This window comes from Rhinatrema bivittatum, chromosome 4 (assembly GCF_901001135.1).
Source record: "Rhinatrema bivittatum chromosome 4, aRhiBiv1.1, whole genome shotgun sequence".
Lineage (NCBI taxonomy): Eukaryota > Metazoa > Chordata > Amphibia > Gymnophiona > Rhinatrematidae > Rhinatrema > Rhinatrema bivittatum.
The window spans coordinates 410,125,855-410,140,839 of NC_042618.1; the positions used below are offsets into that span (position 1 = coordinate 410,125,855).

The 14,985-nt window shown below is 44.1% G+C and overlaps 1 protein-coding gene across 6 annotated transcripts in view; it reads left to right on the top strand.

Moving 5' to 3' along the window:
* The window catches only part of TTLL3 (tubulin tyrosine ligase like 3), a 179,989-nt gene that overhangs the window by 78,096 nt on the left and 86,908 nt on the right, over positions 1-14,985 (top strand). For all 6 annotated transcript variants that reach the window (XM_029601150.1, XM_029601147.1, XM_029601149.1 and 3 more), the window contains 3 exons: positions 6,142-6,270; positions 6,474-6,588; positions 8,816-8,917. In XM_029601150.1, coding sequence (XP_029457010.1) covers positions 6,142-6,270; positions 6,474-6,588; positions 8,816-8,917 — 346 coding nt within the window. The remainder of the gene's footprint in view (positions 1-6,141; positions 6,271-6,473; positions 6,589-8,815; positions 8,918-14,985) is intronic.

Sequence of the window (14,985 nt, forward strand, 5' to 3'; positions counted from 1 at the left end):
TTAGAAAACTGAAATCCAAAACGTGCTGGGTTGCTTTCTCAGAAATACTCCCTATTCTATGCGCATAGGACCCTAGAGGCAGGCTGAGCTACAAGACCATTTCACCAGTTGGTGTCCTGTGAGACCTGAAAATTCAGTAAAAAGAAGCCTCATCGAGAGGGTAGCAATTCATCCTGCTTCCTCTTCACAACTGATACAGTATGTCTCACCTATGGAAAACATTCATTTCAGACTGAAGCCTTAATAAACTGCAGAGCTGGGGGTAACTTTATCCAGGAGTTACTGTTATGCAACTGTGGTTGTCCTACTGCTAGTTTAACCATCCCCTGTGTTATTTCGTCACTCTACAGAGAACCTCTACCTGGTCATGTGACCACAGTTTCTTCACCCATTACGATGCAGATTGGGTCTCAAGAGAACCTTCAGTTCTATGTGCTATTTAAAGCATTCAGTCCTCTTGTACTTGAATACCTTGGCTTAGACTTCATCAACCATCCAGTGACTAGAGCACTTTACAGATTAATTAGCAGGGTCCATCTTGTTGGGAACATTGTATCGTCGCATCCTTGTCCCCAGGCACATCACTCCGAACTACCTTGCCTGAGGTGCCAGCCTTGCTGCTTCAATATATATTTTGTTCCTATGTGAATTCTGAACCGTGTTGTCAAAGAATCTTTGTCCATCGATCAGGACCAACTTTACTCATTGCCCAAGTCTTTAACTTTGTTTTCAACCATGCCTTCAGCCTCGAATGGTTTTTCAGTTCAGTAACGAAATCAAAGAATCTCTGGATCCTGGTCTGGAACCCCAAGCCCCCAGTTGATTAAGAAGTAACGTCGTCTCCTCAGAAGCCGAAGAGAAGAGAGGCTTGAGGAGGGGACTTAGAGGAGGTGTACTGTAACACTTGCCGTTCATTGGATGGCCTTGTGAGTGGCTTCACTCACCCCACATACCGCTGGTAAGCTCTCGCGGCTGGATGTCACTGACATGCTGCAGATGCCGCTGCTCCTGTAGGACCTTTCCCTAGGCACGAGCTCGCTCAAAGTCTGCAGCCTTAAAGGGCCTGTGGTGGGAAAAACAAACTGCGGCACCCTCAGATGATGTCATGATCTGCTGCCCTATAAAAGGACACCACTTTATTGCCTCAGCAAGGTCTCTAGCCAGTTCTGTTTCGGTCCTGCTTTAATCCTGCATCAAGCCTTGGTCCTATTTCCAGTCATCGGTCCTGCTTCTATCTTCAGTCTTGTCTCCAGTCTTCAGCCTGTTCTGCTCCAAATCTTCACCCTGCTTCAGTCTTTGGGCTCGTTCCATTCCAATTCTTCAGCCTGCTTCAGTCCTCAGCCTTGTTCCAATCCAAGTCTTCAATCTGTATCAGTCTTAAACCTCACTCCGCTCCAAGTCTTCAGCCGGCTTCAGTCTTCAGTCCGCTTCAGTCTTCAGCCCTGTCTCTGTCATAGTTTCATTGACTCTGTCATAGCCTGGCTCATGCCAAAACTCGCTCACCTGCCGTCAGTGCAAACCTTAGGACTCAGCCCATGAGGTTGCGCCAATTGTGCCATGGCAAGAAGGGCTCATGCTCACGTCGTTTGCAACACATTAGAAACAAAAACCTGTGAGGGAGTCAATTGGGCCGTGAGATGACAGAGGGGCAAAAGGGGTGCTCAGGAAAGACAAGGAAATAACAGAAAAACTGAATGAATTATTTTCCTTGGTCTTTATGGAGGAAGATCCTGGGAACATACATCCACCTGAAACATTATTTATTGGTGGAGCTTCTGAGCAGTCACAATGGAGAATGCAAGAGATGAGATTGACAAACTAAAGAGTAACAAATTACAGAGACTAGATGATATCCACCCCAGAGTTCTGAAAGAACTAAAACATGAAATTGCTAATCTATTACTAGTAATCTGCACTCTATTGTTTAAAACAGCCATCACTCCTGAAGACTGGAAGGTGGACAATGTGACGCCATTTTTTAAAAGTGCTCCAGGGGCGATAAGGGGAACCATAAGAACATTCTAACAAGAGGAGTTGATTTGTACACTGCAGTCTCTGCTAGCTGCATTGTACAAATCAACTCCTTTTCATCACTTATAAGGTCTAAAACTCTTTTATGATATCAATTTTACAATGGATACCTCTGAATGTGTCTGTAACACCACCATCCCTAACCCCAACCCACCTCCCGAAAACTCATCCCAAATCATAGTGCCCCCTTAACAATGGTCCATATATAGAGTATCAGACTGAGCTTTATAAAGAGGCTGTCTCTCTCCCTCTCCCTCTCTCCAAGTGTACATAAGATATGTGTGCAGAGCTGCAGACATATGCACACAAATAGTATTTTATAACATATGCATATCATTTATAAAATAGCACGTATCTTTGTGTACGGCAGGATATGCACGTTTATGAGCGTATGTGCGGCCCTTTTAAAATCTACCTGACTGTGAGTACTGTGTGCAGTTTTTTGCTTGCCCCATCTCATGAAAGTCATAGCAGAACTAGACAAGGTGCAGAGGATGATGACAAAAATGATAAAGGGGATGGAACATCTCTACTATGATGAGAGGTTATGCAGGTTAGGGCTCTTCAGTTTGGAAAAGAAATAGCTGAGAGGGGACATGATAGAAATTTATAAAATCATGAGTGGGCTGGAACAGTAAATAAAGGATGGTTATTTACTTTTTCAAATAATGCTAAAATAAGGGAACACTCCATGAAACTAACAACCAGCAAATTCAAATTAGATTGTAGAAAGAAATTTTTCATTCAGCTCACTATCAAGCCATAAAATCTGTTTCCAGAGGATGTGATCATGGTGACTAGCAAACCAGGGTTTAAAAGAGATTTGGACAAGTTCCTGGAGGAAATGTCCATAACACATTATTAGCCAGGTACACTAAAGATAGCTATTGCTATCCCTGGGAGTGAGTTAGAAGAATTAGATCTAGTTTATGGGATCTGCCAGGTACTTGCAACCTAGATTGGTCACTGTCAGAGACAGGATGCTGAGCTTGGTGGACCTTGCTCTGACCCAGAATGGCAATTCTTATGTTCTTATGTGTATTTGTGTGTGTGTGTGTGTGTGTGTGTGTGTGTGTGTGTGTGTGTGAATGGAAAAGCATATGTGTATGTGTGTGTGTTTGTGTGTGTGTGTGAATGAAAGAGCATATCTGTGAGTGTGTGTTAATGAGAAAGAATGCATGTGAAAGAGCATATGTATGTGAGCAAATGTTTATGTGTGTGAAAGTATGCATGTGTGTGAGCATGTGTGTATGTGTGAGAGTGTGTTACATTCGGCAGCTCATGGGAGGGCCCTGCGAGCCACCTCATTCACCTCCAACATGGCTGGATACTTCCTGTGGTCAGCACACAGCTTCCTGCTCCAAATGCTGCCCATCGCAGCCCAAGATGCCGCCAGCTAAAATTCCTTCCACCATATAATGTGCGCACATGCATATGCACACATTATATAGGCCCCGCAGCAGGAAACGCTGAGCGACGCCTTCCAATAACTTGGCTGACCGGCCTGCTTTAACAAGGCCATCGCAGTACTACCTCGCCTCAGCAACGGGTCTACTGCCTTTGCAGTGTGTGTTGCCTTTAAGTTACTGGTTCTTGTGTCCTGTGTTCCTGATTCTTCGACTTGGCTTGCCTCTCTAGTCTTGCCTTGTCCAGTCTTGTCTCTCCAGCATTGTCTCGTCCCACCTTCCTTGTCAAGCCTTGCCTTGTCAAGCCTACCCTTGGCCTGACTTCTGGATCTGACCTCTTGTCGGGACCTGACCTTGATTGCCTGCTGCCTGAACCTGATCCTTGCCTTGCCTGTACCTGACTGCAATTGCCTGCCACTTGGACCTGACCTCTTACCTGTACCTGACCACCCTTGTCTGCTGCCTGGCCCAATCTTAGCCTGTCTCTGATTTTGTTAGTCTGCTGCTTTCCCTGATCCTAGCATGCCATTGGATTCTTGCTCTAGCCACTACTCTAAGGACCTGCCTAAGACCTGCTGACCGCCAGACCCCAAGGGCTCAACCTGTGGAGGAGGTGGCTAGTATAGGTGAAGCTCCAGTCTGTCCAGCTACAGGGTGTGTTCACCAGCAGCTGGCATAGGCCTCATAGTTTCACCTACAAGGCTGCGTCAACTATGCCACAACACAAAAGAGTTCACACCAACGTCACCCTTCACAGAGTGTATATGTGTGAGTGAGAGGGAGTATGTGAGCATGTGTGTGAGTGAGAGAATGAGTGAGTAAGAGAATAGGTAAGGGTGCATGTATGCATGTGTTAGATTGTGTGTATATGAGAAAGAGGAGAAAATTTGTGTGCAACAGCACACACCCTCATCCCCCAACCCATGATAATCTCAAGGCATCTGGAAATCAAAATTTCCCAACTATGGAGAGCAGGGAATTTTTTTATCCTTATTAGATGTAATTATTGGATGTTATTTGATGTGTCTTTTTGAAATATTTTATTTATGTTTGTAAAATATATGAATTTGTAATTATTGAATATTGTTCTATTCATTAGCTGTTTTGAAATATGTATTCCTTTAATTATTAATATGGTTTTATTATTATTAATATTATATATTTCTTGATTTTATTGTTTGATGCTTTATGAGGACTATATTTTTTCTGTTTTTTCATTGTTGCACTGCATACATATTCTGGCTTGTTGTGTTTTCCAGTCCAGTTTATGTCTGCATGTTTCTATTTATACTTCATGGTCACTTTATTTGGTGAGGGTTTGCATGTATGATCAAGGTGAGGTATTCTGCTAACATGTAGTTTCTGTGTAGGGATCTTTAGCAGCCTGGTTTGAAAGTATATTGGTGTTTTAGGGCCTGATGTAATATTTGCAGTGTTGTCTTTCCATAAAAAGGGTTATTACTGTTTGAGTGCTGACAGTTAGTGCCGTTTTGTTATGGGAGGTTTAGTTTGTTGTAATTGTAATTCAGTTTACTCAAGCCCACACCCTACACACATTATAACAGGTCTAATACCATATGGGTTCAAAGGGTCTTTTTGGCAGGATTTTCTGGTTGGCCCCACAGCAGAGCATATAAACATAATGTGCATGTTGTCATGTTGTTGTAGGTGATATATTTACTTTAGAAAGCTGCACTTTGTATTTCTCAGGTAAAATCTGTTATTATAAATGCATAATTTGTAAATGTGTGTGAGGAGGACTGAAGGGGTGCAAAGCTGTATTGTGTGTAGGGAGAGAGGCTGCAATGCTATAAGGTTCTCCTACTGTACCTAATTCCTTTGCATTGGCCCTGTATGCTGCAATTTTTTATCTCTCATCTGTAGGTTTATGTTCACCTCTCCTTGCCCATTCCTGGGTCAGGTTTAACACATGTGGAATTTCTCAAATAACTTTCTATATATTTTCCTCTGGATTTATGCTTTTCCCAATGGTTTCTGTTTGCTGGCCTAATTTTTTAAAGAGTTTTTTTCTTGTTTTGCAAATTCTGTTGCTTCCTTCCTCTTGCACACCGGTAGATTCTCACTCATTCCTTCTACTCATCACAACAATCATCCAAGCATAAGGATAAAGACTGATTTTGGCCATTCACTGTCGTACTTCAGCATTTTTTAAATATTTGGATCTGTCAATGCGTTTGAGTATGCTTGAAAGCCTATAAAAGCAGCTCTATATGTCTAAACTATAGGGGTGATGTCTCCAGATAGGTTAATTTTGCACATACTTTGACAGGAATGAACCTCACTTGTAAGCCAGGGTTTGTTGAGTATGATCGCAGTCTCTCATATTTAGCACTAATGCCCTTTTTAATACTTGTATTGTACCAAAGCGAGCTTCCTTCTAGATTGGGCAAGCTGGTGTAGGAAATTAGTGGGGCTTGTGCATTTGATCTGGCTCCCTCTTCCTGCTATCAGTCCATGCTACAAGGTCATCTTTGTAGACTTGTGAGATGCAACCAGTTCATGGTCTAGTGTGGTCTCGCCATTTGTACCTGCCCAAAGTTTTTTTTTATTATTCATGTATTATTTTGGCAGAGTTTATTACAAGCATCCATGGAAAAGCCTTGTGTATGATTTATTTTATAGTCTCAGCTTTCCCTAGCTAAGAATCTGCTGCTGACTTCCCTTTACACTTTTAAAATTCCAGTCTAGGCTTGTTAGAAATGAAATACCCTATTTTATCTGGACAACACGCCGAGATTCAATTGATTGTCGATACCTGCGAAAGGATCAGATGCTAAACCATTATGCCAGGGCCGGATCCTTTACAACCAAGGTGAGTACTGAGGATGTACTCCTTAGACTATGCAGATTAAAAGAACCTTTACAAAGAATCTCCTTACACTTTGGTGTTTTTCATACGTTGTGTCCAGTGTGGGTTTTTTTTTAGAGAGTTTCACCAGGCTGTTCATTACAACAGCTGGAGCAGTCCAAAATGTACAGAGAAGAAGCTGATGCTGTTGAATTGTTGCTCTCCAGGTGGGATTGTGTCTTAATCTCAGGAACCTGCATTGGTTTGATGAGGCAGACCCCGATACCTTTTTCCCCCGATGCTACAGACTAGGTGCTGAGGATGAGAAACAAGCATTTATTGGTAAGAAAGAACGCTCACTTTAATTAATGTGGTTTTACAGTAAACAGTGTTCCTTCTACAGGAGGAGGGTAATTTTCAAACAGCCTGCCTAGCACTCATGTCAGCATGCACATTGTACATGCAGACTTTACCAAGTATTTTCAAAGTAAACATGCACACATAAATTTGCTTTGAAAACACTCAGGTAATTGGTTGAGTATGCGCATATAGGGCCAGATTTTCAAAGGGGTACGTGCGTAAGATACGCGCGTACTCCCCGAAAACCTGGCCCAAACTCCCCCTGTGTGTGCCGAGCCTATGTTGAGTAGGCTTGGCGGCGCGCGCAAGCCCCAGGACATGCGTAAATCCCGGGGCTTTCCTGGGGGGGGGCGAGTTGGGGGCGAGTTGGGGGGCGTGTCACGGCCGGTGCGTCATCGGGGACGTTCCGGGGGGTGTGTCGCGGCCGGCGCATCATCGGGGGTGTTCCGGGGGCATGGCCGCAGCCTCCGGACCAGCCCCCGGACTGGACCATGACGCGCTGGCGGCCGGCCTGGCACACGCAAGTTAAGCCTGCCTCGAGCAGGCATAACTTGTGCAACAAAGGTATGGGGGGGGGGAAGGTACAGGGGGGTGAAAGGAAAGTTCCCTCCGGGGCCGCTCCGATTTCGGAGCAGCCTTGGAGGGAACGGAGGTAGGCTGTGCGGCTCGGCGAGCGCAGGCTGCCGATTTTGGGCAGCCTTGCACGCGCTGACCCTGGATTTTAATGGATACGTGCGGCTACGTGCGTATCTATTAAAATCCCGTGTAATCTTGTTTGCACCTGGTGCGCGAACAAAAGTACGCGCGGGTGCAGATTTATAAAATCTACCCCATATTCACTTGCAAAAAGTTACACATCATCTTCAGAGGGCATAACTTATATGTGTACACTTACGTGTATATGTTTAAAATCAAAAAGTATGCACATAAATGCTGACTCCTGCCCCCAGAATGCCTCTCAGTGCATGCGAAATTATGTGGAAAACAAGGTTATGTACATACATTTATAGACATAAAACCAAGTTTTATATATGTACATGGCTTTGAAAATTGCCTTCATTATGTTTGTGTCTGGTTGATGTATCTATCCTAGTCTCTTCTTCAATTTCTTACCTGGGTATCCTATGCATGGCACAATCAAATGCAAAAAGTATTTCTGTTTCTTGTTCTTATACACATAGGGCAGTTAGCTGCAGTGCACGGCTACTGTTAGGTTAGAAGTCAGGTGAAGAATCAAACAGCTGACATTGGGAGGTAGAACTTTTTGCAGAAAAAAATGTACTCAGCTTTGACAATTGGCACTAATACTCAGCCCAAGGTTCAGATTTGGGTTAATTCAGTCCCTTCTTGTATCGCAGCCTGAAGGAAAGTAGTTGCATTTCATGATGAAATGCATGAACTCTGTTTGGGATGGAGACCACAGTTAAGAAATGACCCAACCATCTGCGAGAGCCAAAAGGCTTAACTGACCAATATCAGTAAACCTGAATCATATGACACATAGGCTGATAACTTAATGATGCTCTTCAAAGGCCAATTTGACCTTTCTTATTTTTATAATTACATTTCTATTCAGAAAGCCTGTGTATCGCTAAGCCTCTGGAAATGTCTGCATGCTCTTTCACTATATTTATTTCACTTGTTTATTTAAAATTGCTTATAAAACACTTAGCGGCATACAAAATGGAAATTACATAATCATGTTAAATATTAAACATAAAATCAATGCACAAGCATCCATAAAATGATAATGCCCAAACAAGACAAGATACAAGAATCAGAAACATGGCAGACATCAACCAATGTTAAGCAAGAAGGGATGCAGCAGCTTCAATAAGTTGACAAAATTCAGCACAAAGACCTATGACTTAAAAGCTTGTTCAAATAGGTAGGTCTTCAGCATCTTTTTAAACACTGAAATTGCATATTTAAACCCTTCAATGTTAGGGCTAGTTCAAAAGTACTTTTATGTTTGTATTTCAGTAATTTGGAGCATCTTCAGTGGATGCTAGGACAGATCTAATGCAAGAAAAATTAACTTTAGCTTTACGCCCAAGATGATACAAATTTTGAGATAATAGAAGAGCAAAGTGGAAGAGGAATGAATGGTGTGTTGAGAACTGGAGGGTCAGTGTGTGGTGGAGGTGGCAAGGGTATTTCATAAGTCTGCTGATTGTCAGCAGCTGATGCTGCAGTGTTTCCCTTTTAGAGGATTTTTGGCTGACTGCTGCCAGGAGTATTCTCAAGATAGCAATGGAAAGAAGCAGAGAGATGACTACATCAACAAACCAAGGACTAGAACTGAAACAAGGTAACTTTCTGCTATGTGGCTCTGTCAGCGCATCCAGGATGCATCCTAAGAGTTGGCAGTTGAGAGGGTGTGCATAATTAAGGTATCAGAGAATAAGGAGGGAAAGGTCAATACAGTATACAAATATTTTAAGTTCCTGGTTTGCGTTTAGGAGACTCATTAAATAATAAAAAAAAGAGTCTTTGATCCACAGAATCCTCTCTTAGAAGAATACCCCTAGATGTTCAGACCCCATTAGGTCAATAGCTGCCTTCAACAACCCAACTCAGCCTACAAGAGCCCACCTCGCACACACATACAGATCGATACTCTAAAACCGCGGCAGAAAGAGTGCGGCATTGCCAGGCGCACCCTTCCTCCCCGCACGCACAGTTCTCTTGACCTAGCGCCTGATACTCTCTTCTAATTGCATGCAAATGCATGCCGCGGCTGTGAAGCGTTAGGGAAGGGTTAGGCCCGCGCAACCCATTTTACTGTATAGGCGCTTAATACAGCGCCTATACAGTAACCTGGGTGCGCTGGTACCTGTCATTTCAAATGACATTCGGCGCTCAAGGCAGTCACATGCCGTGACGTCACGCCTTGAGCGCCGAATCGCACGGGTCGCACAGGCGCGCATTCATTCACTGCCGGTGGGGGCTGCCGGAGGCCGCTTTCGCCGCCGGCTCCTCCGCCTGGATGAATGCGCGCCTGTGCGACCCGGCCCGCGGCCTAGATTGAACACGCGCCCACCCGCCCCCCGGATCCCACCGCCGCTGCCCGCCTGAAACCAACACGCCCACCCGCCCCCGCCGCCTGGATGAACAGGCGCCCACCCGCCCGCAGCCTCGATCGAACACGCGCCCACCCGCCCGCGGCCTCGATCGAACACGCGCCCACCCGCCCGCGGCCTCGATCAAACACCCGGCTCCCGCCGCCGGCCGCCTGGACCCACGCGGCCCTCCGGCTCCCGCCGCTGCCTGGATGACCGCACGATTCGGAAAGTGACAGGTATTTAAAATATATATTTTTTTTTTCTGACAGGTTTTTATGTGTCCCACAGCATTACATTTTCTCGATCATCTCTGTATCGCTTTTTTTTTTTATTGTTTTTTATTGTGTTTGAGTATCTTAAGTGGTGTCGATGGATTTCTTACAAGACTCACAGTCCTAACACCTACTAGGGGGAGGCGGTAAACTAACACGTTAAGGCCGCAGCAAAACAGCGGGTTACTAAGGAGATAATATCAGCGCCCGTTACAGTATCGGAGGGGAATAGCTAATTCCTTCATTATACAGCTAATTCGTTCATTTACACATCATATACATGTTGCGTGCGGAAAGGGTTATGTGTCTATTTTAAGAAGCGCTACGGACGCGTGAAACTGGAGACTGTATCGCTGGATCGCCTTACTCGTCTGTATTGTGCGCTCCCAGCACGTTACAGACGGGAAATCTTCAACCGCACATTGCTGTATCGACCTGATAGCCTGCTCTGCACCTATATACACCAACACAAGCTACAGTGTTACATCTCCCTTGGCATAAATTATTGTTTCCCCTTTCATTATACAACAGGAGCACAATAGAGAGACCAATTATACAAACTCCTTTGACACATAGAAACACCACATAACAGATCTCGTTAGCCTATAACAAACTGTCCTTCAACACAGAGCAGCCCCGCTCAGACCTAGCACATACTAATACAAAACATGACTGAGGTACAAAGACTAGGGATGTGCAGCCCCAAATGTATTTGTTTCAGTTCTTTTTTTCTTTTCTTTTGAGAGGGGAGGGAATGTTGTTTGTCAGTTTGTTTAATGTTATTTTCAGTTTGGTTAATTTATTAAATTGAAAAAAAAATTAAACAGGAAAAAAACCCCCAAACAAACAGACAAACAAAAAAAACCCCTGAACCGCTTAAAGAAAATGGGCCTCCCATGGACATTGAAACCCCTTCCCACCCTGCAAAATGTGAACCTGGGGCCCAGGTCTACCTGGCTAAGTCTCCCTGAGCCCAGCTGCCCCCTGGACCCCTTCTACCATCACTTTCAGCCCACAAAACGAATCTGGTCTGGGCCCGGCCAGGGCCTGCCTAAGCCCCTCTCCCCCCCCATTTAATTGTGCAGGACTGAGGAGCTCTCACCCTGGCCCCACTTATTCTCTTCCTGGGTCCTGAGTGCTAAAGTTCAGAAATGATGTCCATTTGCTCCCACCAGGGTTCTGGAGCTGTAGAAAAAATGGCGCCATCCACCTGGAGGACAGCACCAAGGTGACACCATTTTGGTGCCTTCTTCCTGTGCGGCCAGCACCATTTTTTAAATTCTGAGACTTGGGCGGAAGCAAATGGACATCGTTCTCCTTTTACCATTCAGGACCTGGAAAAGGGTAAGTGGGGGCTCGGCTCATTTAAATGGGAGGGGGGTGCTGGGCAGGCTCTGGTTGGGCTGAGCTCAGGACAGATTAGTTTTGTTAGCTGGGAGTGCAGGTTGGAGGGGACCAGGGAGGCCCAGCTGGGCAGGGTTGGGCCCCAGATTCATATTTTGCAGGCCAGGAGGGGATTTCCAGGACCGCGGGAGTCCTGTTTTTTTTTTTTTAATGCCATGAATACAAATATACCCCAAAAATTTCAGGTATTTTCATAGGAGGCCATTTTCAGTTTGTTCTATTTAGAATGAAGTGAAAATGGCCTCATTTTTTGCATTCATTTCAAATGATTGCACATTCCTACTTCCTCCCTTAGACTAAAAAAATCAGCATCTTGCACCAACACCAATGGTCCTTTCATGTTCTTATCCACCATCCACCACCCATCTCACAGGCCAACGCAATAAGACGCATGCATAAAACAGGCGCTCCTATTGAGTGCTCGTTTCCCTAACATGTGCGCATCCACATCCCCTGTGCACTCGATGCAATATTCCAATGAGCATGAAATTGAAGCAGCATACATAAAAGGACGCACTAGGGAGAAATGTGCGCTTCTGCTACTCAAAAGTATATTGCATTGGGTGCACGGGTGTCTAAATTGTGCATTCCTAGCAAAAGTGCATCACTTGCATGAAGTTACAGAAATCTGCAATGCCTGTTATTTATCAAAAGTAAAGGAATCACTCATGGCTTTCTTAAGGTGTCTTGTAGCTAATCATCATGCTCTGCTCCACTACTCCCTATATACAATTTTTATGTTTTGTTCTAATCCTAAACAACTAAATCATATACTAATCTCTATGAGCAGCCCTACCTTACAAGGGGAACATTTATTGCAACATAGAGTACCACATTTTTTATGTTTCTCATGAGCCCTGACTGTGAGTAAACTTTACTCCACCTCCAGAGCTGGAGTTAATTTTCCGGTTTAAAATATTGTGCATTGGACACACAGTTAGGGTTGCCAACTTTCCACTGTGAAAATTCCAAACACTTGGATGCACTAAGTAAAATTTTCGCCAGTGGTTTAATTCCATTTCCACACATGACTATTAATGTGTAGGGCACTATTGAGACCCCTACTAAGGAGTGTGGCCTAGTATCTAGGTCATGAAGTATAGCAAGGATGGCCAACCTTTCATATATCAAGAGCAATAAAATCAGAATTTGCAGAGATAAGGAGCTGCCATTACCTTTACCATGGAAGGTGTGTGGGGGAGAATGTCCCCACACCTGAAAGAAAAGGCCAAGCTTTTCTCTCCCGGGAGGAGTCGTGAGTGAGTCACCTCTCAGGAGAGAGGATTAACCGCGGGACTGAGACGGGGCTTCTTGCTAGAGCCCGGGAGCTCGTTGATACCACCGCCGCTGGGAACTGACCCCTGTGACGTCATCAAGCAGGGTCGGACCGCCCGATAAATTCCGGAGGCCTGCGGCAGGAAACCCGGAGGAGTCGTGAGTGAGTCACCTCTCAGGAGAGAAGATTAACCGCGGGACTGAGACGGGGCTTCTTGCTAGAGCCCGGGAGCTCGTTGATACCACCGCCGCTGGGAACTGACCCCTGTGACATCATCAAGCAGGGTCTGACTGCCCGATAAATTCCGGAGGCCTGCGGCAGGAAACCCGAAGGAGTCGTGAGTGAGTCACCTCTCAGGAGAGAGGATTAACCGCGGGACTGAGACGGGGCTTCTTGCTAGAGCCCGGGAGCTCGTTGATACCACCGCCGCTGGGAACTGACCCCTGTGACGTCATCAAGCAGGGTCGGACCGCCCGATAAATTCCGGAGGCCTGCAGCACGCAACTGCTGGCGCGCCCCCTTCTAAAATTTTTTCTTTTTTCTTTTTCCCTTTTTTATTCCATTTCCTCCCTTTATGGGTAGGAAAAGGAAATTAAAGCCTCTAACATCGTCGCCGGGTACTCCAACGGTAAGAGGACCAATGGACTTTCATGTGGCACATAGAGTTAGTCAGACTGTTAGGAATTCTATTCCAGATATTTCTTTTGCTTCAGGATCCCCAGATAGTCCAGGTTCAGTGCAGTTGACTGCTCAATCTGGTGAATTGGAAATAACATCCCCAATTACGGTATTGAATATGATGGAAAAAACTTCTGAAAATATATTGTCAAGTAATTTAGCCAGTGGTGGGGATCAGATGGGGTCTGCTTGTCAGACCGCATCTGCCCCCACACAGGATGTAAATGTAATATTTGAAACAACAGATCCGCAAAAAGTAACTTTGGGAGATGTTTGGAAAGTCTTATTGAATATGCAAAAATGTTTAACAGATTCTATTTCACAGTTTAATAATGTTACAATAGGAATTAAGAATGAAGTAGTAAAGCATGAAACACGGCTAAATCAATTAGAGGAATCCTCTAAAGTGGTAACAGCACAATTGTCTTCTTTACATACTTCAAACACGTCCTTTATAAAAGATAGTTTGATGATGCATAAATATTTGGAAAATTTAGATAATTTGAATAGGATGAAAAATCTAAGATTATTGAATTTTCCTGTCTCTAGACTTTTGTCCCCTATTGAATTATTTAAAAAATATCTATCCGAAATACTCTCTATTTCCTCAATTGAGGAAGGGAGTATTTCCAAGATATATTATATACCTAAAACCACGATTCGGTCTCAGGATGATAGGGAAGAAATGGATATTGTTCAAAAGGAATCGCCAAATTTGACCTCTTTTTTAGAGGCTTCAATCGATGACATCCCGGAGAGAGCTACACTTTTGGTCTCGTTCTGCAGAGAAAGAGATAAGACTCTAACAATGCAGAAATATTTTAAAAATAAAGATTTTCTATTTTGCGGCCAAAAGATACAAATCTTTCTGGATGTGTCTCATAACACACAGATTAGAAGAAAACAATTCCTATTACTGAAACCAAGGGTAATTTCCCTTGGAGAAGTTTCTTTTCAAGATTTCCCTGCAAATGTTTAGTTCTTCATCAAAAAAATAAGTTTGTATTTCAAGAACCTGGTCACCTTGAGACCTTTTTGATGGATAAAGAGTCAGAACGAGCATGAGAACAGCATAGTAAAAAGTGAGTACTCATAACTATTTGTTAATTACAAATAATGCCTTATCGTTTTCTTTTTGTAATTCCTCCCAAGATGGGGACTAGATTCTGGTATACATAATTTTGTCAATTCCTATATATTGTTGTTTTGTAATTATTAGTACTTGGCATGTATACAGATTATTTCTTTATTTTTTGGCAAATGTAAAAATTTGTTAAAAAAATTATACACACTCACCCCCTCTGACCTAAAGGCACAGATACACATGCAAACACCCTCTCAGACACTCACACACTCAGCCTCTCTCACACACTCACTCACACAGCTTCTCAGAACACAAAGACTCATACACACACACACCCTCTCAAACACAAAGACTCATATACACCCTACCTCTCAGGACACAAAGACTTATACACACCCCACCTCTCAGGATACAAAGACACACACCCATACTAACATCAGATACAAAGACACATATACACAGCCTCTCAGAACAAAGATTCACATACACCCTCAAAGACACACACACACACACACACATTCTGCTGTTATGCTGCTGCTCATGTGCTCACTCTGCCCTAGCACTGCTGTATTATTTTGTAAAGTTCTTGCTTGCTGTCAG